At 42.4% G+C, this 25,308-nt stretch overlaps 1 protein-coding gene across 3 annotated transcripts in view; it reads right to left on the reverse strand.

Annotated features, from left to right (window-relative positions):
- Ptgr1 (prostaglandin reductase 1) overlaps positions 1–25,217 on the reverse strand; it is a 29,293-nt gene extending 4,076 nt beyond the window's left edge. Inside the window, exons 1-10 of one of the 3 annotated variants that reach the window (XM_090330427.1) lie at positions 25,117–25,217; positions 16,531–16,647; positions 11,762–11,876; positions 9,260–9,305; positions 9,063–9,119; positions 5,661–5,828; positions 4,949–5,066; positions 4,042–4,197; positions 3,235–3,343; positions 417–535 (exon numbers count right to left, since the gene is read on the reverse strand). In XM_090330427.1, the coding sequence (XP_090186553.1) occupies positions 417–535; positions 3,235–3,343; positions 4,042–4,197; positions 4,949–5,066; positions 5,661–5,828; positions 9,063–9,119; positions 9,260–9,305; positions 11,762–11,867 (879 nt within the window). In that variant the 5' untranslated portion in view covers positions 11,868–11,876; positions 16,531–16,647; positions 25,117–25,217. Of the gene's footprint in view, positions 1–416; positions 536–3,234; positions 3,344–4,041; positions 4,198–4,948; positions 5,067–5,660; positions 5,829–9,062; positions 9,120–9,259; positions 9,306–11,761; positions 11,877–14,702; positions 14,776–16,530; positions 16,648–25,116 lie in introns of those variants that run through there. The other 2 variants (XM_090330429.1, XM_090330428.1) reach the window with 2 other exon arrangements.
- Positions 25,218–25,308: the final 91 nt, after the last annotated feature.

Raw genomic sequence — 25,308 nt, forward strand, 5'->3', positions numbered from 1 at the left:
TATATTTTCCTTATTTGATCTCCAGGAGTTCTGCCTCCAGCACAGAAATAAAAACTCTTAAAAAATAAAGAGGCAATGGCCCAGTAGAAAGGGAGAAGGGGATGATGCAATAAGGGGAGGGAGAAAGTAGTGCCTGATGGTCTGGGGTATCAAAATCCTGTTATACAGGGGCCGGGAGTTTGGCCTAGTGGTAGAGTGCTTGCCTAGCATGCACAAAGATCTGAGTTCCATTCCTCAGCACCACATACATAGAAAAAGCCAGAAATGGTCTGTAGATCAGGTAGAAGAGCTCTAGGCTTGAGAAAGTCCAAGGATAGTGCTCAGGTCCTGAGTTCAAGCCACAGGACTAAAAAAATAAAATAAAATAAAATAAATAAGGCTGATAAATAAATGAAGGGGTGACAGAAACTCCTTACCTCCAAGACCCATTGCAGCAATTCTTTCAAAGCTTTCTGGCGAACATCTTCAGGCCAGCGGTTGTAAAGGAACCCTTCCATGCGGAGCTGGTGGTAGATGATCTTCTCTGGAGATGGGCCTGAAAGAGGAGGGTGTGTTTCAGTGACAAAGCCCACAGTGAAAACATAAGCTACCCAAGTCACTGTTTTCCTCCTACTTCTACTTCCTCTGCTCTTTTTGTCCTGATTTATGGGGCTGCTAAGTATTACCATGTACTCTGCATTAGGAAGAATAATGGCTCTGAAAGACAGACTTAGAACCTGTGAATATGTTAAAATCGGTAGCAAAACGGCTTCTGCAGTTGTGATTAAACTAGGAACCTCAGATGGAGAGATTACAATGACGCAGCGTCATCAGTCATTGTAAATTATAAAGGAAAGAGGGATCCAGCAAAGTCAACAGTGAGGGAAAAGTAAAAATAAGTGATGATGGAAGTAGGGATAAGAGAAAGTTATGAGAGCCTCTAGTAGCTAGAAAAGGCCAAGAAATAGATTCGTCATTAGTGAGTCCAGAAAAAAATGCATCTGTTTTAGACATTCATTATAGAGTTTAACCTTCAGAACTATAAGAATAAATTTCTGTTAAGTACTAAGTTTGTGTTCATTTGTTACAGCAGCAGTAGGAAACCAATAAACAAATAGAATCTTTACACAAACCAGACAACCAAGGAACTCATGCTGGAGGCAAGACCAACCAAAAACTTCTCAACAGTTCTATGAAGGAGAAAGAGACCCCAAAGATAGCACAGGAACCCGGCACTGGTGGCTCATACTTGTAATCCTAGTCACTTAGAAGGCTGAGATCTGAGGATCCCAGTTCAAAGCAACCCCCGAGTCTCTTATCTCTAATTAACCACCTGAAAACTGAAAGTGGTACTGTTGCTCAAGTGGTAGAGTGCTAGCCTTGAGCCGAAGAGCTCAGGGACAGCACCCAGGCCCAGAGTTCAAGCCCCACAACTGACAGAAAGAAAGAAAGGAAGAAAGGAAGAAAGAGAGAGAGAGAGAAAGAAAGAGAGAGAGAGAGAAAGAGAAAGAAAATAAAGGAAGGAAGGAGGGAAGAAAGGAAGGAAGGCAGGCAGGCACAGGAAAAGTTTTCTGCACTTCTCAAGAGTGAACATCCTGACGCGGTGGCTCATGCCTGTAATCCTAGCTACTCAGGAGACTGAGATCTAAGGATCACAGCTAAAAGCACTAAAGACTGGCTAACTGGTGGGGCTGAAGATTTCCTCCCTATTCCCAAGCCTGTCACAGCATGAGGAAATTGTTGACTTATGATGGCTCAGATGTTAGTTGCATACTGGAAGAATCCTTTTCTGGGGAGCACAGGTGAATCTGAATTCTATAACAGCACAGGAGTGGCTGTAGAGGAAAAAAACTCTATAGGAAGAATTCAGCAGATTGGTCTTTGAATGTTGTTAATAGGATTCAGGGAGCTGAGTTTTCTCAGCCAGGACTGGGAGCTGTGGGATCTCTGTTAGTGTGAAAAGGGAAGGGACGAAGTAACTTTGGTACAAGAAAATAAAGAAGTGAGGGATGGAGGGGACACTAGGGCACTGGAGGAATCAAATGAAGACATGGAATGTATGAAGAGGCAATGCATGCCCCATTCTTTTTTTTTTTTTTGCCTGGGCTTGAGCTCAGGGTTTGAGCACTGTCCTTGGACTTTCTCAAGGCTAGCACTCTACCACTTGAGCCTCAGCACCACTTCCAGCTTTTTGCTATGTATGTGGGGTACCGAGGAATCGAACCCGGGTCTTCGTGCATGCTAGGCAAGCACTCTACCACTAGGCCAAACTCCCAGCCCTGCCCCATTCTCTTTTAGTGCAAACTGCCAGTATAGTGGAGCCAATGTGTCTTGCTGCTCCAAGAAATTTCTGGCTAAGACTGTGAGGGACATGGCAGCCTGCCTCTCCCTTTACCTGTATCAAGTCACCCTCTATACTCCTAGAAATAGGTCGAATATCTAAAGAGCCCAAGTATTCTGGTTTTTATTTTTATTTTTGTTAGTCATGAGGCTTAGACTCAGGGCTTAGGCACTGTCCCAAGGCTGGCACTCTACCACTTGAGCCATTGCACCACTTCTGGCTTCTTCTGAGATTTATCAGAAATAAGAGTCTCACAGACTTTCTTGTCCAACTGACTTCAAACTGCAATCCTCAGAACTCAGCTTCCTAAGTAGCTAGGATTACAGGAGTGAACCACCAGTACCTGGCTAAAGTGTTCTGGCTTTTTTGAATCAAATCATAGCTATCTTTTTACAACTTTGAAGGAAATAATAGATTTTAAAAACACCGAAAACTTTTAATCATTGATTCTTCTATATTTTGAGATTGTTATTTTTCTATATTGAAATCTAACAAGCTAATTTAGCACAAAATATATGTAATTAAGTCCCCCTTCCGTTCTGCCCTGGGTCCTGGGGCTTGAACTCAGGGCCTAGGCACTATCTGGGAGCATCTTTTTGCTCAAGGCTAGTTCTCTATCCCTTGAGCCACAGTGCCACTTTCTGTTTTTTCTGTATAGTTTTTGGAGATAAGGGTCCCATGGACTTTTCTGCCTAAAGGCTGGTTTTAAACCATGATCCTCAGATCTCAGATCCTGAGTAGATGGGATTACAAGTATGAGTGACCAGTGCCTGGCTATAATGAGGTACTATCCGTTACACTTGCCAGGAATATCAGGAAATCTAATATTTGGACAGCCACTGGCCTATCCATATCTGTGCACTGTCTACTTGCCCAGTCTTCCTATGTCAGAGATTGCGTGCGTGAGCTGTTACCTGGTGGGAGTGCACGATTGCTGTTATATGTAGAGATTGCCCCACAGATTGCAATTCTTCCAAATGTTTTCATCTGGGATATAACGGCATTTGAAAACTCTCCACCTACCTAAACAGACAGGGAAACACACACCTTAAGTAATCTAACACCTGACTTAGAGAATCAATACATCATGATCATTATTTCACAATATGGTTTTATTATTACAGGCATGAACCATCAGTGAGTGTCTGGGAATTTAAGATTTAATTTTTTTTTAATTTATTTCTTTTTTGCCATGCTGGGCATTGAACTAGGCCTCATGCATGTGCGGGGTAGACAAGTAATCCATGACTGAGCTATACCTTCCACCCAGAACTCTACAGTTTAAGTGAATGAAATATGTAATGTGTAAATTCTATTTCACAAATCCTTTTCTAAAAAGTCACGTGTGCTGGGCACTGGTGGTTCACACCTGTAATCCTAGCTACTCAGAAGGCTGAGAAGGCAGGATCGTGGTCTGCAGTCAGCCCAGAAAGGAAATTCTGTGAGACTCATCTCCATTAACCACCAGAAAACTAGAAGTGGTGCTGTGGCTCCAAGGCGCAGAGTGCTAGCTTTGATGAAAAAACTGCTCAGCAACAGTACCCAGGCCCAGAGTTCAAGCTCTGTAACCAACCCACCAACCAACCAACCAACCAACCAAGAAAAAATAAACTTCATATGTATATTCTTCAAATATTCTAAATGCGAACTTCAGAAGTATGAAATAAAATCCTTTACATAATGCTCTATTAATACATCAGATAGATCCAGTTTATACTTACATTATCAAAATAACAATCGTACCCATCCGGAGAGGCTTTTTTCAAAGCTTGCTCCAGAGATTCTTCTGTCTTATAGTTAAAAGCAACATCAATTCCAATCTTTTTCAGATAGGCAACTTTTTCATCAGAACCCGCTGATCCAACAACTGTGCACCCCTAAATGAGGAGAGAAATAGAAGCAATTAATGAGCCAGAAGCCTGGGTCAACTTCTATTCCCATAATATCCAAGGGCAGACTCCCCAAGAACAAACCTTACATCATCCAACTGTCAATCACTGGGACAAAATAATTAGCAATAACAACTTAAGCAGGATGTTGGTAGCCCATGCCTGTAATCCCAGCTGCTCAGGAGGCTGAGATCTGAAGATCTCAGTTCAAAGCTAGCCTGGGTAGAAAAATCTGTGAGACTCTTACATCCTATTAACCAGCAAAAAAATTGGAAATGGGACTATGGTTCAAGTGGAAGATCTCCAGATTTGAGCAAAACGCTAAGGAACACTGCCTAGGCCCTATGTTCAGGCGCAGGCATAAAGATACAGCAACAAAAAGAAATATGAAAGTGCTTACAAACTCACTACTCTAGATGGAGGCCATTCCTCTCCGAACCTGCAATGTTACTAGCTTATCTTTGCTACAGTTTTCTTCCCTCATTTCTCAATCTCTAGCCTCTAACGAATCCCCTCTTACTAGGCTGCAAAGTCCTGGAGGCCAGGGAAGTGCATTGTGCTCACTGGTTCATTTCCACTGCATACTGTGGGTCTCACATAAACGTTACTGGAGGAAAACTTAAATCCACACAGCTCAAGATCAAGAATGTTATAGCACATTTACCTTCTATTAGCCCGTGGGACTGCCTTACTGATAGAGAGGAGAAAAAGGAAACCCTGAGATTTCAATCCAAATTACCTTGAGCTTAGCTATCTGCCCCACAACAGAGCCCACTGCACCTGCTGCTGCATTAACCATCACTGTTTCTCCACTCTTTGCACCACAGATTTCCAGTAGGCCAAAGTAGGCAGTTAGACTAAAGGAAGAAAATAAGCATTTATAAGTATATTTGTTTGTTTTCCCTCTCCTCTCCACTCTCTCTTTCACTCCTGCCCTCTCTAGCCAAGGCTATCTATCTATCCATCTCATACATATGTACATATGTGTATGTTCACATGTGTATATATGTATTCTATTGTGTATATGATGTGTATCATATAGTTGTAACCACCCTTTTTTATGCATTGATCCACTGATGAACTCTTAGGTTGATGTTCTTTTTTTTTTTTTGCCAGTCCCGGGCTTGAGCTCAGGGTCTGAGCACTGTCCTTGGACTTTCTCAAGGCTAGAGCTCTACCACTTGAGCCTCAGCTCCACTTCCGGCTTTTTTCTATGTATGTGGTACCGAGGAATCAAACCCGGGTCTTCATGCATGGTAGGCAAGCACTTTAACCACTAGGCCAAACTCCCGGCCCCTAGGTTGATGTTCTTTCCTTCTTAGTCCTGCCATCTTTTCTTAGACCCATAATGTCTCAAGCCTCTTCTTGACCAAGTTTCAAACAAACCATTTTCAGAAAACCAGTGTATCATGTATTTAAACATGTATATCATGTATATCAAAGAAACTCACCCTGGCATGCCCACTGTGCCCAGAGCCAAAGACAGGGGTAATGTATCTGGCCAATCTGTTGGCAGCTTTTGTAATTTTTTTCCATCAGAAATGGAATGTGTTGTCCAGCCAGAGAAGGTCAGTACAATAGTTCCTGTTGGAAAAGCTGAGTTTTTACTTTCCACAACTCTGAAAGATAAAGCATATCATAGATCTGTGACTTGCCAGGCACTAATAGGTCAAGACTTTAATCCTAGCTGCTTAGGAGGCTAAGACCTGAGGATTGCAATTCAAAGCCAGCCAGCCCAAGAGCATACATGAGACTCTTATTTCCAATTAAACACCAGAAAACTGGAAGTGCAGCTGTGACTCAAAGTGACTAGTTCCCAAGATCTGTGATTGACAAAAAAGAAAGTAAAAAAGAAAGGAAGATTTAAAATAAATAAAATGAAAGTATCAGGTTAGGAATTTAATTCAGTGGTAGAGCTCTTGCCTACAATGCTTCAGGTCTTAGGTTCAAACCTCAGCATGCAAAATTTTAAAAAAAAATTGTGGTTGGGAGTGTAGCCTAGTGGTAGAGTGCTTGAATAGCATGCACAAAGCCCTAGGTTCGATTCCTTGGTATCACATACTCAGAAAAAGCTGGAAGTGGTGCTGTGGCTCAAGTGGCAGGGTGCTATCTTTGAGCAAAATGTGTCCAAGGACAGTGCCCACTGAGTTCAAACCCTAGGACTAGCAAAACAACAACAACAACAAAATAGTAATATTAGCAGGGCAAGGTGGCTCACCCCTGTAATCCTAGCTACTCAGGAGGCTGAGATCTGAGTATTGAGGTTCAAAGCCAGCCCAGTTATTAAAGTCTTGTGAGACTCTTATCTCCAATTAGAAAACCAGAAGTGGCGCTGTGGCTCAAGGGATAGGGCGGTCGGTACCTTGAGCTGAAGAGCTCAGAGATAATGCCTAGGCGAGAATTCAATACCCACAACCGGAAAAAAAAAAAAAAAAATGCAAGCAAAGAAAACTAGTTTAACTCAAGTAAAATAAAATCAATAAACAATTATAATCTTTTTTTCTCTCAATGTTATACGAGTCTATACAATTAATTCTTTTTTCCATGTGAGTAAGAATCCCTCTAACATTGCAGAGTTTTACAACCTTCTAAATTTAATGATCCTCCTATCATTTGATTATTTCTATTATCTTTCCTAATACAAATCACACTTCCATTAAAATTGAGTATGAAATTACTGTCTTCTTATACCTTTATCATTACTAGATAAAACACACACTTTTGTACTCTTGCTGTGCATTGTGCCAAGCTCCTTTCTAGAAGGTTGTAGAAACTCTTTGAATGAGCATATCATCACATCATCTCCAAAACCAGCAGTCTTTGCCAATTTAACAAACAAATACATATTTGTTTCTTTGATTATTAAAATACACACACACACACACACACACACACACACACACACTTACAGTGATGTAAATGTGTATGTGGGGAGTAAATCTAGCACTTGGGGAGAAGGACCAGGAAGATACCAGTTTTCTCTCAGTGAGTTTATAAGTTCCTGAAATCCCAGTAAAAATCAAAATAGAGGGCTGGGAGTATGGCTTAGTGGTACAGTGCTTGTCTAGCATTCACGAAGACCTGGGTTCTATTTCTTGGTACCATATACATACAAAAAAAAAAAAAGGCCAGAAGTGGTGCTGTATCTCTACTGGTAGAGCACTAGCCTTAAGAAAGCCCAAGGGCCGTGAGTGGTGGCTCATATCTTTAGTCCTAGCTACTCAGGAGGCTGAGATCTGGCTTTGGTTCAAAGCCAGCATGGGCACTAACACTGTGAGACTCTTACCTCCAATTAATCACTAGAAAAGGGGAGTAGGGCTGTGGCTCAAGGGGTTGGGAGGTAGCCTTGAGCTGAAAAGCTTAGGGGCAGCACCCAGGCCCAGAGTTCAAGCCCCATGACTCACCAAAAAAAAAAAAAATATATATATAATATAATATATAATACATAAATAAAATTTAAAAAACAGCCCAAGAATAGAACTTAGGCCCCGAGTTTAAGCCCCAGGACTGGCAAAAAAAAAAAAGTACTATGAAAGTCATTTAGCCCTTTTATAAATTACAATAAAAAAAATATAAAAAAAAATTTAAAAAAAGAAAGTCATTTAGACTTTAACATCACTCCTTATTACAACATAAATACTAAATGACTAAACTTTTTTATTTCCTTTTGGTGTTTTGTTTTGGAGACAGGGTCTCAGTAAGACAGGGCCTCAGTACATAGGCCAGGCTGACCTCAAATTCATGATCATCCCGTCTTAGTCCCCGCCTCCGCCTCTCCTCTCAAGGGCTAGGATTACACGCAGGCAACCATCACTACTTGAAAATTTTAACCAATGTTTGGGCACTGGAGAAAGATCATTAAAGATTCAAACATTCGCCATCCTTAACATTCAAAAAGCATTTGCAAATCAAAGATGGAAAGTCATGAAGGAAAAGGTCACAGGATATAAACATAATTGACCAGAAAATTGATTATTAACTCAGAGAAAGGTCAACAGTTTATTCATCTGAGATTGCCAAATTTGATAAGTGCTCACAGGTCAAAAGAAGCAGGTGCTTTTGTTCTAGTGATGGGAACAGGTACTCATACCATCTTTCTTTCTTTTGGTAGTGGCAGGGGTTCACTCTTTCAGTGGCTGTACCACTGGAGCTATGCCCCCCTAGACTGTTGTTTGTTTGTTTTTTGTTTTGTGTTGTTTGGCTTTAGTTATTTTTAGAATACGATCTCCTATTTTTGCATGGATGATAACCGTTCTATTTATACTTCCCATATAACCAGAATGGCAGATACAACAGCTATTTGTCGAGATGGACATTTATGAACTTTTTGCTTAAGCTAGCCTTAAACCATGATTTCTACCTCTCAAGTAACTAGGATTATACTCTGCCAGCTCCTCACACTTCTGTGTGGGCACTGTCCTTTAGCTTTATTCACTCAAGATTAGTGCTAGCATCACTTGAGCTACAGTTCCACTTGGGGCTTCTTGGTGAGTAATAGGAAATAAGAGACTTTCCTGCCTGGGCTGGCTTCAAACCACAACCTTCAGATCTCAGTTTCCTGAGTAATCCTATTACAGCTGTGAGCCACTAGTCCCTGGCTAACAATTCCTCCCTTGATGCTGCTTCTCTTAGGTATTGGTCACAATAACACAAGTCTGAACAACCCACCGTCCTTTTTTCCTCCCTTTCAATTAGTCAGGAAGTGGGGCTGGATTTCCCAGTTGCCTCCAGGATCAAAGAGTGAGTGGACTGTCCAGGGTAAAGGACTTTAGAAGCATTGGACAGAGACGATACTCAGCAGGAAGTGAAGGGGGCTGCATGTTACAAGTCTTGTTATCAACACAAATGATTACCTGGCCACCTGCTCTCCCATCATCATGTCGCCCTCCTTCAATCTTTTGGATGCCACTCTGGAAAAAAAAATCCATTCTTAGCATTAAGAGCATCTTGGAAAAGCTGTGTTAGTGCTACAAATTCACTTGGCTACTTGAGAAGGTGAGTATCAGAACTTCCACTTAAGGCACAGGAACTTTTAGGAGGGAAACAATACCTCATGTAAGGATCCACAGAGAGGAACAAGGCTTCAAGCAGGACCTCTGCAAAACAAAGCATTCCATGAGCAATTAGAAACTACTGTCTGTGCTATTTTGGATTCTAACTAAAGTCTCTCAGCACTATCATCCCTCCCTCCCTGACACCCAGGGCTTAGAGAGCAAACCCAGGACCTTGTGCATGCTAGACATTCACTCTAACCGTCAGCTACTCCACAGCCCTTCCTCTATCCTTGGATGGAAGAGAGAAGACAAGAAGGGCTCTCAGGAGACAGGATAGGAGGGGAGTTCAAAAGCTTCCTTTCTTTAATGAAAGATTGTTTTAAATGTTTATATGCTAGCCTTGAGTGAAAAAGCTAAGAGACCATGCCAAGGCCCCAAGTTTAAGCCCCATTAAAGTAATCCCCTCCCTAAAAAATTGCAAGAAGGATTAAAAAATGGGATGGGATGGGAAGAGGAAGACAGTATAAAATATGATTAAAGTATTTTGTATTCTTGGATATAAATATCAGAATAAAACTCAACCACACTGTACAATTAGTGTGTGTGTGTGTGTGTGTGTGTGTAAGAGAGAAAGAGAGAGAGAGAGAGAGAGAGAGAGAGAGGGGAGAGGTGTCAGTGACTTATGCCTGTAATCCTAGCTACTCAAGAAGCTGAGACTTGGAAGTGGCACTGTGGCTCAAGGGTTAAAGCAGTAGCCTTGAGCTGAAGAGCTCAGGGATAACACCTAGGCCCAGAGTTCAAGCCCCATGATAAGAAGGAGGAGGAGGAGAAGGAGGAAGGAAGAAGCAATAGCAGTAGAAACAGCAATAGCAGCAGAAGCAGCAGCAGCAGCTGAGACTTGAAAGACTACAGTTCAAAGCCAGCCAGGTCAGAAGAGTCTGAGAGACTCTAACTTCACTTAACTAGCTAAATGCTATACTAGAGATGTGGCTCAGTTGTAGAGCAGTGCCATGAGCAAGAAAACCCAATAATCAATTGAAGTGTTCAATAATGAGTACCAGAGAGAGGGAGGGGGAGGGGGAGGAGGAGGAGAGGAAGAAGGAGGAGGGGAAAAGGAGAGAGAGAAGGAGGGGGCGGGGGAGAGGGAGAGGGAAAGAAGGAGAGAGGGAGAGAGGGAGAGAGAAAAGCTCTCACATTTGGCCCAGTCCAGTTAATAATGATAAGAATAAGAATAGGTCTGGGACTGTGGCCTCATGGTAGAGTGCTTGCCTAGTATGCATAAAGCCCTGGATTCAACTCAGTACCACATACACAGAAAAAGCCGTAAGTGGTGCTGTGGCTCAAGTGGTAGAGTGCTAGCCATGAGAAAGCTCATGGACAGTGCCCAGGTTCTAAGTTCAAGCCCCAGGAGTGGTTTTAAGAAAAAGAGGGGCTGGGAGTTAGGCTTGGTGGTAGAGTGCTTGCCTAGCATGCACGAAGACCCGGGTTCAATTCCTCAAAAACAGCCAGAAATGGTGCTGTGGCTCAAGTGGTAGAGCTCTTGCCTTGAGAGAGCCTAAGGACAGTGTTCAAGCCCTGAGTTCAAGCCCCAGGACTGGTTTAAAAAAAAAAAAAAAGAGTAAGATAGGGGCCAAGAGTTTGGCCTAGTGGTAGAGTGCTTGCCTAGCATGCACAAAGACCTGGGTTCGGTTCGTTGGTACTACATACATAGGAAAAAAAAAAAAAAAGCAAGAAGTGGCACTGTGACTCAAGTGGTAGAGTGCTAGCTTTGAGAAGGTCCAAGGACAGTACTCAGGCCCTGAGCTCAAGCCCCAGGACTGGCAAATAAATAAATAAATAAATAAATAAGAGTAACGTCACTTCAATTGCTTTATATGATTTACTTCGTTTGATACTGTCAGCCATTTTTCGTAAGTCCTAGCTAAGATACTACTTGAGGAGCCACATATTGTAACCACCTTGTTACAGTACTCCCACAGGCTTTCCTTACCAATTCTAGTTTATGACAAAAAAAAAAAAAACATGCACTTTGCTTCAGTGAACCTCATGCATACATCTTCTGGAATTTTGATCCCAAGTCTGGGTGGACCATCATGATTTAAATGAGATTGCTAACTTTGCCACTTGATCCTTTTTGCTTTAGCTATTTGGGGGATGGGGCCATGCATTTATAAGCCTGGACCATAGTCCTCTTATTTACACTTCCCCTGCACAGCTGGTATGACAGTCAGGAACCACCTTATCCAGCTATTGGCTGAGATGGGATCTCTTGAATTTTCTGCCCAGCCTGTTTTTGAACTGTGATCCTTCCAATCCCAGCCTCCAGAGTATCTAGGATTACAGCATGAACCAATACAACCTGGGACAACCCTATTCTAAAAATAACAATTTGGCCCAGATAAGGCCTACATAATTACTCAGAAGAACCCAGACTAAACTACCAACCCTTAGAATTATGAATAAATACTTGTGTGAAGTAATCAGGTTTGGGGTGATTTGTTAAGACAACATAGGCTAGATGAAATAATCTCAACTCTGAAGTCCTGAGCACAACATACCTCCATTTTGTAAGGGTGGTAGCTCAGTAGTCTTCAGTTCAAAGTTACTATTTGTAGGGTGACCTTCGAAGTACTTCTTCAGTGTCCAGCTCTTAGCCTGCACCATCCTGAGTGCCTAGAACACAGCAGATGTGTGAGTACACAGCCCCTGACCCTGCACTGAGCCCAGAGAACATAACACTGCTACAGTAACATCTAACACCCACCATATCCATTTTAAGAGTACATATTAATTATATAAAGTAATGGTTTCATTGTGATAAGTTCACATATCTATATACACAATGATATTCATGATGTTTTGATTATATATTTGAGATACATAGATATATGCATATATATCTATATACCCTTCCTTTTCTCCCCTCATTCACACACACACACACACAGATTCCACATATGAGAAAACATGTTATATTTGTCTTTAGAGGTCTAGCTTATTTCACTCAACCTGATGATCTCTAGTTGCACCAATTTTCCTCCAAATGCCATGATTTTGTTGTTTTTTTTTTTATGGCTGATTTTATATTATATATATATATACACACACACACACACACACACACACACACACACACACACACACACACACACACACACACACATATATACATTTTTCCCCCCTGGTCCTGGGACTTGAACTCTGGACCAGGGCATTGTACCTGGACTCCCTTTGCTCAAGGCTAGAAATCTATTACTTGAGCCATTATGCCACTTTTGGAGGTTTTTTTTTTTTTTTTTTTTTTTGCCAGTCCTGAGCTTGAACTCAGGAGCTGAGCAGTCCTTGGGCTTTCTCAGGCCCAAAAATGGCAAAAAAAAAAAAAAAAAAAAAGAATCTCATGGACTTTCCTGCCTGAGCTGGCTTAGAACTGTGATCTTCAGATCTCAGCCTTTTGAACAGCAAGAATTACAGGGGTGAGCCACTGACACCCAGATTATTCACTATATTCTCCGTGCTGTGTTAATTATGCATTTCATATGTATAATTTCACTATATACCCATAACTTTCCTTTTATTGCATTTTCCTTATGCAGTCATCTATTGAAGGACATCTATGTTGATTCCATAACCGGCTGTTATTCATAGTTCCATAGTAAGCATAGTTGTATGGATATCCTTATTGTACATTACATAGATTCTATGGTAGTTCTACTTTTCATTTCATGAGAGAACCTTCGTAGTTATTTCCATCATGGCTGGACTAATTTACATTCTCATCAATGGTGTACAAGGGTTACTCCCCCCCTCTTCCATTCTCAAAGCATCCTTCACTTTTTTCTTTTCAATCCTGGGGCTTGAACTCAAGACCTAAGCACTGTCCTTGGGCTTTCTCAAGGCTAGAGCTCTACCACTTGAGCCACAGCACTACTTCTACCTTCTTTCTATGTATGTCCTATCAAGGAATGGAACCTGGGTCTTTGCGAATGTGAGACAAGCACTCTACTGCTAGGCCAAACTCCTGGTCTTTCTTTACTTTTTGTACTTGAGATGACAGCTATTCTGACTGAGTTAAGATAGAATCTCAGGACTATTTTGATTTGCATTTCCCTGATGGTTAGAGATGTTGAAAATTTTTTTCATATGATTATTGGCCATTTGTATTTCTTTTCAGAATTATTATTATTTCTTTACTTACTGGTTGTCATTTTTTCGTTAAATTTTGAATTCCTTTTATGTTCTGAATATTAATTTTCTGTCAGTTGAATAGCTGGTATTCCCTCACTTTGAAGTTACCTTTTCCCTTTGTGATGTCTGTGCAGAGCAACCCCACCAGTCAATCCTTCCTATTATTTCCTGATCTATTTCATAAAGTTCAAGCCAGAAAGTTAGTGTTCACGCTTGAAACTCGAAGTGTTTTCCCATAGTGGTTTCAGAGATTTAGGTCTTGCCTTAAAGTCAGCAACACTGATCTAGAAACTCTTTCAGATTCTGGGATAAGTGAAGGGTTGATTCCTGCTTCATCTTCTCAGGTCAAGCAAGATACCAGGCACACAGAACAGGCTTGACAGCATGCCTGTCTGGGCCAGGCCAAGGACACACCCCTCCGTCTCCAGGAGGCTATAGCCCCTCACCTCAGATGGAGCATTCCACTGTGGGCCTCACCAAGGACACCGCCCTGGGCTCCCAAGAGACCATAGCCCATTTAAAAAAATTTTTTTTCTGCTTCTTTGTTAAGCCCTATATAAACTCACCTCAAAAGGCTGTGTCCCTTGCGCAACCTCTAATCCCGCAGGAAGGTCTGTGCCTGTTACTGTTCCTGTCCTTCCCTGTTGGTGATCAAGTCCAGGCTATTCCTTGTCCATTCTCCTCCATTTTCCTAATAAGTATTTCATATCTATGATTTCCCTAAACTATAGGCATCTTATCATTGCTAATATATAGATGAGGAAACTTAGGTGTGAGGATCTCCTCACCACACACGCACACACGCACACGCACACCCCAAGGTATGGGGCAATGTAAACCAGCACGTTAAGTTCTTCCTAGGCACCTCTAGGCTATTGTTTCTCTACAGCACTGAACTGGATGTGCAAAGATTTCCAGTTTCTCGCCTCATTAAGTAGATCCTCAGAAAAAGTCAAACACAAAGAACCAAAGGCCGGTCTGGACACCCTCTTGCTCCCGCCCTCCGGAAAGCCACTCCTCCTTCCTCAAGCAGCCGCAGGGACGCACGGAGGCCACTGGGTGGCGCCGCCGCTCTACTGCTTCTGCGGGAACCAAGGTCCGTTTTGGGCTCCGGGGTGGACATCAAGAAGGCGGTTCAGGCTGCCCGGTGCTGCTCGGGCACCGTCCCTGGATTCCCACCCCGTCTCCTCTCCCGTACCAGAGGCCGGGCGGCCCCTCCGCAGCAAGCAGCTCTGCCCCCGCAGCAGGCCCCCCTACCCCCCCAGCCTGCAGGGTATCCCTCTGCTCCAGGTCGGAGGGAAGACGGCTACTTACTGAGTCCCCGAGGCTGCCCCGCGTGGAGTGCGCCGCTGCGTGGACTGCGCCGCCCCGGGCCCGGACGGGGACGTCTAGTGTGCGGGGAGGGCGGGGTTTCCGGGGCGGAGCTGGGTCTGCAGGATTGGGAGTGGCTGCAGGCCAGGGTCTAGGTGTGGCCCAGGATCTGATAGGCGTGTGTGCATGTGCTCACGAATAAAATTAAAACATCTCTTTTTTTAAAGAATAATATAGCCGGGCGCAGTGGCTCAAGCCTGTAATCTTAACTACTCAGGAGGCTGAGATCTAAGGATCCAGGTTCAAAGCCAGCCCGGGCACTAAAGTCCATGAGACCTTATCTACAATTAATCATTACAAAACTTGAAGTGGTGCTATGGCTAAAGGGTAGGGCTGGTAACCTTGAGTTCTAAAGTTCAGGGACAACGCCCAGACCCAAGAGTTCAAGCCCTGACAAAACAAAAACAAAAACAAAAAAATATGAAGGGGCGGAGAGCGTAGCCTAGTGGTAGAGTGCTTGCCTAGCATGCATGGGTTTGATTCCTTGGTACCACATACTCAGAAAAAGCTGAAAGTGGCTCTGCGGCTCAAGAGGCAGAGCACTAGCCTTGAGCAAAATGTGCCCAAGGACAGTGCCCAGGCCCTGAGTTCAAGCCCCAGGACTGGCAAAAAAAAAGAACATGTGGCCTTAGATTCAAGTCCCTGTACAGCGCGCGCGTGCGCGCGCGCGCACACACACACACACACACACACACACACACACACACACACACACAATACCTAGTGCTTAGAGTAGTATACACCCACTTAATGAAGCCCTACTGTGAACATCACTTATTTTAGGTACATCAAACATGAGAAAAATATGTTTTGGGGCTGTTAGATATTAGAGCAGTTAATAAAATGCAAGTGTGAATAGTCTCTGTAAAGAAGAATAGCAGGCTGGCATAAAGGGCAGAGAGGGCCTTGAAATGGGAAGTCAGGAAAAGCTAGAACCATCATGGGCGTGGGATATGGCTCCGAATGGAGTGCTTGGTGAGGATGTGCATGGCCTTGGGTTTGGTCCCTTATACCATTAAAGAATATTTATGTAATTTCACAAATATGCTATAGCATTATACACAGGATCTTGGGCAATCATCCTGAATCAGCTATAATAATTGCAGTGAATCCTAAGTCATGGTAGTCAAGCTAAGTCATGGCTGATAACATAACGACACATGGAGTTAGAATATGGAACAAAGGTTCACAGAAAAAGATTTCCTTTGCTTTACTCTCAGGGGAAAAAAAATAACCCCACTTCAGTCATCTAACCTTAGCTCTCAGTGAGCTCTGACTCAGCTACCTGAGAGAACATTTCATATAAAGACAACAAAATTGCACCACAAAAGAAATGTTTCACATCAAATAATAAAGATGGGTATAGCATAAAAGACAAACAAGAAATGCTGATGTGTTTTTGATCAGAACGGCTCTTGCTTGTGTATGGCAATGCGTGTGGAAAGCAGGCATGCCTGTCCCTGCCCTGGTGAGTGCGTCGGGAAGGTTTGGGAAACTTCTGTAATGCTCTTCTCACACCCCCAAGGTGCCCTCAGTTGGCATGGGAGGCTAACTGCTTCCCTTGCACACAGGAGAGGTGGCTCATATGGCACCAACTGTGAGTCTGGCAGGAGATGGCTAGCACTGGCATCTAGCCTTTCTAGTCCTCCTAGTAGCCAGGAAATACGTGTCACTGCATTATTACCTTCGTTGGAGCCATGGGGAAACTGAGAGGTAAAATAGCTTAGACATGCTTGTCAGTAGCAGAGTTGAGTGAGGGAACATTACTTACCAGTGCTGTTACTTCAGACACACAGGTCCTCTGAGTGTCTCAGCCATCACTCTCTCATCCAGGACTCCTCTAATGGCTCATGATGCTGTCACTGGGCTTCTTGCTGCCTCAGGATGGCTGGAGTTTGGGGTTGTGGCATGGAAAGGTGAAGAACTTGAATATCTTTTCCTCCCTCCCTCCCTTTCCCTCTCTTTCTCTCTCTCTCTCTTTTGCTGGTCCTGGGGCTTGAACTCAGGGCCCGGACCCTGTCCTTCAGCTTTTGTGCTCAAGGCTAACATCACTTACCTCCAGCTCTTTGCTGGATAATAAGACATGAGAGTATTACAGACCTTCCTGCCAGGGCTGGCTTCAGTGAGTCTCAGATCTCAGCCTCCTGAGTAGCTAGGATTATAGGCATGAGCCATCAGTGCCTGGCTTAGAACATCCTTTAAAATTTTTTTCATATATTTTTATTGTAATTAATAGAAGGGTTACATGATATTTGCCAGATAGAAGATTAAAATTTTTTTAAATAAAAGGAAGCAAGAAGGGCCGGGAGTTTGGCCTAGTGGTTAAAGTGCTTGCCTAGCATGCATGAAGACCCGGGTTCGATTCCTTGGTACCACATACATAGAAAAAAGCCGGAAGTGGTGCTGAGGCTCAAGTGGTAGAGCTCTAGCCTTGAGAAAGTCCAAGGACAGTGCTCAGGCCCTGAGCTCAAGCCCAGGACTGGCAAAAAAAAAAAAAAGGAAGCAAGAAAGTGTATGAAGAAGTAATGTCTGAAAAATATCATGAGGTTAAAAAGAAATACGGTCATGTAGAAAAGATGCATATGTAACCTTAAAGGAGATTACATTAGCCAAATCTAAGACAATTTAAATATCAACATAAATATTGAAGTATTAGCACTGATATAATTAACAATAACAAACATGTTAACCCATAAAATAAATTCCTATGAGTTCTTTAAGTGCAGAGATAAAGAAAGGAGGGTAGAATGTCAACTACTAGATATAGCTGGGATGATAGAATTAGAATTGCCTTAAATTGTTTTAATAATTTAAAACATAGGTGAAAATGTAGCAGGGAACAGCATATTTACAAAGTAAATACATGTATCTTTTCACAGAGTATTTAGTAAAGGGGAAAGGTGAGTTGCAAAGGAAAAGTCTTTGTAGACAAATGGCCAGACAATGAGGCAGACAGGATTTTATGCTGGCACCTCACTGGTTTCAAGCATTTGTTAAGGCAGTGGTCTCTGGGTAATTTTTCCAGGGTGACAACTTTTAGTAACCACATTTTTCCAATAAGGCTAGGATTTTCTGGGCAGACTTGATGGCTTGGCTTGTAACTATCTCTCACAAGTGCAGTATCACATTTACACACTTGTTACAACTGTTTCCCATGTCTCTTCCTTTAATCTATCTTTTAATCTCTCCACAGAGATACAAGACTAAATACAACAAGAGAATCAAGACTAAGACAAATACAGAAAAAAGTCGGCTGAGGTGGGGGCTTTCCCCCCATGAGTGGGACTGAATGAAATATCCTGAGAGTCAAGAAGTCCACAGAGGCACAAGTAAAGAGGATAAAGGAGTTTCATTAGACCGCTGGGGACTGTCCTGTCCTGGACTCCCAAGGAAGTCTTAGAACAAAGGGCAGCCCTGACCCCTAGTACGGCAGGCAAAAACCATAGTCAGGGAGCAAGGTACTTTCACATGCAAGTTAGCTGATTCACAGAAGCTAAATTTGCTGTTAGCCTTATCATAAGCAATTTTAAGGTCACATCCAGGCACCATTAGGGGCAGTTAACACTTGTGCAGCTGCCGCTGGACCTAGCCCTGGGGGTCAACAGGTGAGGTCAGGCCCAGGTGGACAGCATTCCGCAGATGCAACTGGAGACTGAAGATATGTGCAGTTTGGGATGGAAGGGTTAACAACTGTGGTCAGAACGAGTCTGACCACTTGATTTAGGGGAAAAGGGCTGAGGGCCTAAGATTGAGGTTGCTGACCCCAAAATGGCTTTCTTTAAGCTACATCTAAAACTGGGTTCTCACATGACCTGTCAACACAACCATATCCAGAACTCTCTACTATATGAGAGCACTCTTGGGTGGGCTTTAATCCATAGATCTTCCACCCAGAGGCTACAGAACTCTCCACAACTGGAAAGTCTGCTGAGTGAGCCATTCCCACTGGGACCCTCCCCATGGTTGAATGGGAGGTGTGACAGGGGTCCAGCATGTGACTTCAGGGAAGTGTGTGTGTGGGGGGACTGCCCCCAGGTGTGCCAGTTACCTAGGTAACATAAGGTATTTAAAGAGATTTAATCAGGATGGGGGAGTTGTCTTCACAGGACCATCCCAGCCTTGCCCATAGCTATTAAAATTACTAAGAGTAATTTTACTAAGTAAAATTTTACTAAGTAAAATTACTAAGAGTAATTTTAATTGTTCTCAAAACAAAATAGTGATTATAAATGTGTGAGATGAAGCAGAACCCCATTTCCGTTTTCTTAGCATCTCAGCCATACCAAGAATTAAATGAACGTAATTAAATGAAATCTACAATTTCACTTACTACAAGTCACTGAATTAATACAATTTGATTCAATTTCATTTAGTGCACATTAGAAGGAACCCTAGAAAGGAAGACTTGAAGAAGTAGTCAGAATCAGATACTTATATTTTCCATGGACCAAGACGAAGTTGAAACTACATTTTTTTTTTGGGGGGGGGGTGCCAGTCCTGGGCTTGAGCTCAGGGCCAGAGCACTGTCCTTGGACTTTCTCAAGATTAGAGCTCTACCACTTGAGCCTCAGCACCACTTCTGGCTTTTTTCTATGTATGTGGTACCAAGGAATTGAACCCGGGTCTTCTTGCATGCTAGGCAAGCACTCTACCACTAGGCCAAACTCCTGGCTCCTGAAACTACATTTTGTGAGGAACAGAAGAGTTGTTTTAACAAGGTCTACATGACATCCTGTCTTTAAGTATAAGGAACTTGCATGTGAGAATTTTATTTCCTGCTTTTAAGAAACACTAGGAAGGTCAGTATGACCTTGCACTTGCTGTCTTTCCATGCTTTTAATTTCAATGTGCTAGAATAACATCAATCCTTTTAGAGGTAATGCACATGCTAAATAGCATCAGTTAGCTTTCCACAATATAGACACTGATCATGACATCCTGTTATATCTTCAAAATGCAATTTGTACTTGTTAAACAGTAAAATATAACAATATAACCAGGTGGAATATTTTTGTGACTAGGTACTTGCTACAAGAAAGGAGAGAACACTCATGTTGGTAGTTTCTCTGTATTTCTAATGACATCTTTCTGAAGCAGCCCCTGATGGCTATTTTCTGGGAAAGAAATTCATTTAGGGAGTGAATCAAGAGTTAAATGCTTTTGACTCACCCTTGCCTTATGAACTGTGAGAACAGGAAAGCAACATTTACTTTTGGGCAGAAAGATAAACACGTATGGGTTGGAAGGGCAGAAGGGGGGAGGAAACTGGACTTTAATGCTGACCTGCCCCTTAACCTGCTAGATACCTGCAGATATCTCATGTCCCTGATGGAGTCCTATGACAAGGCATAGGAAAACAATGTCCAAGTTCAAAGTGCTATACAAATAGTGTCCAGATACTGTGAACATAAGGACCATAAGAAAATATTAGTGTTCAGAGAGGAAGGATTAGTTCAGTTTGACTTCCACTCACCATCTGTGCATTCTCTGCACAATTCCAGAACACTCCATCTTTTTCTAGAATGTCCCATTACATAAACAATTACATATTACTTTCTTAACCCTATGCCACTGATGTCCTGAGGGCAGACTGTTCCAAAGAGAATTGGAAGCTACCAAGAAGCACATTCATGAAATCCTCCAAAGGGGAATGACTGGCTCTATCTCCCAAGAGAAAACCAAAGTGGATGATTTTCCCACCACATTCTACATATTACCAGCCTGGAGCTGGATGAAATCTGGGGTTGTAACTTTAAAAAACCAGGGGCTGAGCTAATTGAAAGGACCTCCAGGATATTGAAACAAAAGCCATATAACGAATGATTGTTGTCCTTAATGTACTATGTTATCTCTCATCTCCTTTGCTGTCCCTTGGGTATCTCATATTGTTATAGTATCTCACTTTGTTATCTGATATATTGAATTTATTTGTATTTGGTTATTTGATAGGGAAGGGGGGAAAACCAAGACGGGAGGGGGGGAGGGTAATCAGTACCAAGACATGTGAAAGGGTATCAATGTATGTGAATTAATGCACCTTCTATCTGGCAAATATCATGTAACCCTTTCATTAATTACAATAAAAAAAAACAAGGGGCTGAGAGTTTGGCCTAGTGGTAGAGTGCTTGCCTAGCATGCATGAAGACCTGGGTTTGATTCCTTGGTACCACATACATAGAAAAAGCCGAAAGTGGTGCTGTGGCTCAAGTAGTGGAGCTCCAACCTTGAAAAAGCCCAAGGACAGTGCTTAGACCCTGAGTACAAGCCCCAGGACTGGCAAAAAATTTTTAAAAAACCCAAACAGTATATCAAATATATGCTATAGAGCCAGGAGCATGACTTGGGTGTTACAGTGCTTGCATGTACAAAGTCTTGGGTTCAATTCTTTGGTACCACATATGTAGAAAAAGCCAGAAGTGGTACTATGGCTGAAGTGTAGAGTGCTAGCCTTGAATAAGCTTGAGGACAGTGCCCAGTCCCTGAGTTCAAGCTCCAGGACTGGCAATAAATAAATAAATAAATAAATGCATTACAAAACTTGAATTACAGAATTTGAAGGTAGGGATGAGAAAGGGAAAGATGACTGTTTATTATTATTATTTTTTTTTTTGCCAGTCCTGGGCTTGAGCTCAGGGCCTGAGCACTGTCCTTGGACTTTCTCAAGGCTAGAACTCTACCACTTGAGCCTCAGCACCACTTCCAGCTTTTTTTTTTCTATATATGTGGTACCAAGGAATCGAACCCGGGTCTTCGTGCATGCTAGGCAAGCACTTTAACCACTAGGCCAAACTCCTGGCCCCATGACTGTTTATTATTAACATGATCAGAGTTGGTATGAATGCTAGTCCAGTTCAGTTCAGATTTAATTACTCCCCAGAAATGCCTTCATCTTCCTTACTTTTCTTCCATCACTCATCCCTTAATTTAATGCTAACCCTGAACAAAACCAGCTGCCATAACCTCTCCTACACTTTCCCACAAGCAGCAGGATATTTTGGGAGAAGCTCATATGACTAGGCTCTAATCCCAAAGGACTTATGGGCACAAGTCAACACTGCTCAGCAGCCCCAGTCATTCTCCAACATATTTGCCCTGGCATGCCAATTCATACACTAACCGCTGCTCACAAGCATCTTTCATTTTAGAAAGAAAAGGGAGAATACAGAATGAAACTCTATTACACAGTGAAGCCTCCTCCACAATCCCTTATTTTCTAGAAAAAAAAATCATTCAATAAAGATTTCTAGGGTTGGGAGTTTGGCCTAGTGATAGAGTGCTTGCCTAGCATGCACGAAGACCTGGGTTCGATTCCTAGGTACCACATATGTAGCAAAAAGCTGGAAGTGGTGCTGAGGCTCAAGTGGTAGAGTTCTAGCCTTGAGAAAGTCCAAGGACAGTGCTCAGGTCTTGAGCTGAAGGCCAGGACCGGCAAAAAAATTCTAAATGTTAAATGAAACATTACTTTTTGGTAACTAGTGAAGTAGTTAAATAGCCCATTGAAGTTATCTTTAGATAAAAGAGCCTCAGAAATAGAAATGACTAGAACAATGCAGAAATTGGCAGGTCCAGGTAGATCATAGGTATTGTGAGTGGACTTTGAAAGAAAATAGAACCTGGAAGTAGGCACTGTAAGGCACAATCTCAAACCCTGATTATGAACTCTAGATTGGTGTGACTTAGCTAACATAGTGTCAGAATGACACTATGTTTTCTGTCTCCTTTTGAGTCATTTCCAGTAAGTTACAAGATAATTGAGTAAAAGGGAGCGAATATTTTCTAAGGGCTTAAGTAGTGCTTGGAGTCATCTACTATTGGAATTGCAATCACCAAGTTATTTTGTAAGAAGTTATCTCAATTATTATTATCTTTAATTCTTATGAGCTTTGACACAGAAAACTGTGAGCTGTACCCCCTTCCACTGGCCTTGTTAAAACTGGCTACTGCTTCCTTTATAGTCTTTATAAATTTTTCCAGGTAAATGATAATTTGCATTCCTACTATTACTAGCCAAATTAATTATTTGAATTTCTGTTAACTGGTTTGAGATCCTTTTCTATGCATAACTATCAAGATCATTGGTATTTTAGATGATTTAAATGTATCTCCTTTTTTGTGTGTGAGTACTGGGACTTGAACTCTAGGATTGGGCACTGTACCTGAGCAATTCAGCTCAAGGTTAGCACTCTACCACTTGAGCCACAGCACTACTACCTGTTTTCTGGGGGTTAACTGGAGATAAGTCTCAAGGACTTTAATGCACAGCTGGCGTTGAACTGTGATCTTCAGATCTAAGCCTCCTGAGTAGCGAGGATTATAGGCATAAGCCACCATGCCCACGTTGAGTTTTATCTTTAGTTATTTATTGCCAGTCCCGTGGCTTAACTCAGTGCCTGGGCACTGTCCTTGAGCTTCTCAAGGCAAGCACTTCACCACTAGGCTAAACTCCTGGCTCCTGGAGTTTTTTTCCCTTTCCCTTTTTATTGACACAACTAGTCATATGGATTATTTACCATAAAGAAACTATAACCATTATAAACTTTGGCAATGAGAAGTCTGCCACAGAATCTGCAAAGGTGGGTGGCACCCTCTGGTGGACACCTTTGAAACCAACATGGTCTCTGACAGCTTTGGAACCAGTTGGCTTTCTGGTTTGGATCCAAGTAAGCAGGGATTCTGTCAGTTAGGATCAATCCATTAGAAGCAGCTTATATGAGCTGTGTAATTATTTCTACTATCCCAAATGGAAATAACAGAAGAATAGTCAAATTAGAAGACGGGTTTCTTCATAGAAGTGACTGATTGAGCTAGGAAAGAAAGGGCAGTAGATGTGAGAAAAACTGGAGATAATACAGTAAGAACTTCTTGCATTCATTAAGGATGGAGTTTAGGAGAGGTAAAGAAAGACAGTATGATATTAACGTGGGTTTTTTTTGTGTGTGTGTGTGGGTGGTGGTGGTTAACCAGCAAAGAGCCAGAAGTGGAGCTAAGGTTCAAGTAGAAGAGCATCAGCCAATCATTCAGCCAAAGTTCAAGACCCTGTGTTGATCCAAAACAAACAAAAAAACCGCTGTAATGTTACTCTTAAAATATATGTGCACTGAAATATTTCTTTCCCTACTTAGAAAGGAAAGGTTTTATTTTTCTGACTACCTGTGACTATTAGTAAGTGGAGAGTTCCATTTTAGAATAACTTCATATTTGGCCTATTTAGAATGAACATCCAATGAAATAAAGCTTATAGAAGTCTCAAGTCAATGTTGATATTAGAAAATGTTAATGGCATTCATATCAAAACTTAGAAATGCTGTTCAGATCACTCCATTTAATACAATGCTAAATGTAACTATGATTAATTAATTTTTTTTTTTGGTGGGTCATGGGGTTTGAATTTGGTCTGGGTACTGTCTCTGAGCTCTACAGCTCATGGCTACTTCTCTACCCCTGAGCCAGGGCACTGTCCCTGAACTCTTCAGCTCAAGGCTACCACCTTACTCTTGAGCCAAGCCCCACTTCCCGTTTTCTAGAGGTTAACTGGAGATAAGTCTCAGGTCCTTTTGTGCCCGGCTGGCTTTGAGCCTTGATCCTCAGATCTCAGCCTCCTGAGTAGCTAGGATTACAGGTGAGTCATCGCACCTGGCATGTGATTAAATTTTTAACCACATATTGTTTCCATATAGTCACACACAATACCTATGGAATACATGTTCTGAGAAATTATTTATCTAAAATTCAAATCTAATAGAGCATCTTTTTTTTTCTAGTATCCTTCTCCCTTGGAGACACTAGCCAGATCTAGAGTAATTTTTGTAATGCTTGAGATGGTGCTGCTGATAATCTAACGAGATGAGGGAAGGAATGCTGCTAAACATCTTAGAGGGCAGCTCCTTGAGTAAAGAGTTGTTTGCTTCAAAATATTGATTTGTGGGAAGGCTGAGAAATCCTCAATGTGAAGGTACAGCCTTTCAAAGTTTCTGGCAAAAAAATTTTATTCAATTTCGGAAATTCACAATGTGTTTTGGGTTAATAAAGAAGGAGTCCAGGGTTGGGAGACTTGGCTTTCAAATCCATATCCATTAGAACAGGAGGAGGTTTAGAGCTGAGGATGGTGATTCAAAGCCAGCCTGGGCAGGAAAGTCCATGAGATTCATCTCCGATGAACTTCCAAAAGGTCGAACGTGGAGCTGTGGCTCCAGTGGAGGAACGCTAGCCTTGAGCCCAACAGCTCAAGGGGCAGGGCCCAGGCCTTAGTTCAAGTCCCAGGACTGGAACGTGTACACACACACACACACACACACGCACCCCTATGCACTTATACTCCTGGAGCTATTGGGATACAAGTGTAATACAGCCGGAGTACCTTCCGCAGCGACGGCCATGATGTAGAAAACGCTGTGCATTGGTAGACGGGAAGGCAGGAGTTGCTCAAGAAGGCCTAACAGAGCTTTCAACCGCCCGACCGGAAGTGGCCTTGCGGCGCCACGGCGTTCTTCTCCCCTAGCAACGCGTCGCGGAGGAAGTGGTTGCTGCAGCGGCGCCTCTTGCGCCTGCG

Source organism: Megascapheus bottae, chromosome 3, assembly GCF_031878675.1.
Source record: "Megascapheus bottae isolate mThoBot1 chromosome 3, mThoBot2.hap1, whole genome shotgun sequence".
Classification (NCBI taxonomy): domain Eukaryota; kingdom Metazoa; phylum Chordata; class Mammalia; order Rodentia; family Geomyidae; genus Megascapheus; species Megascapheus bottae.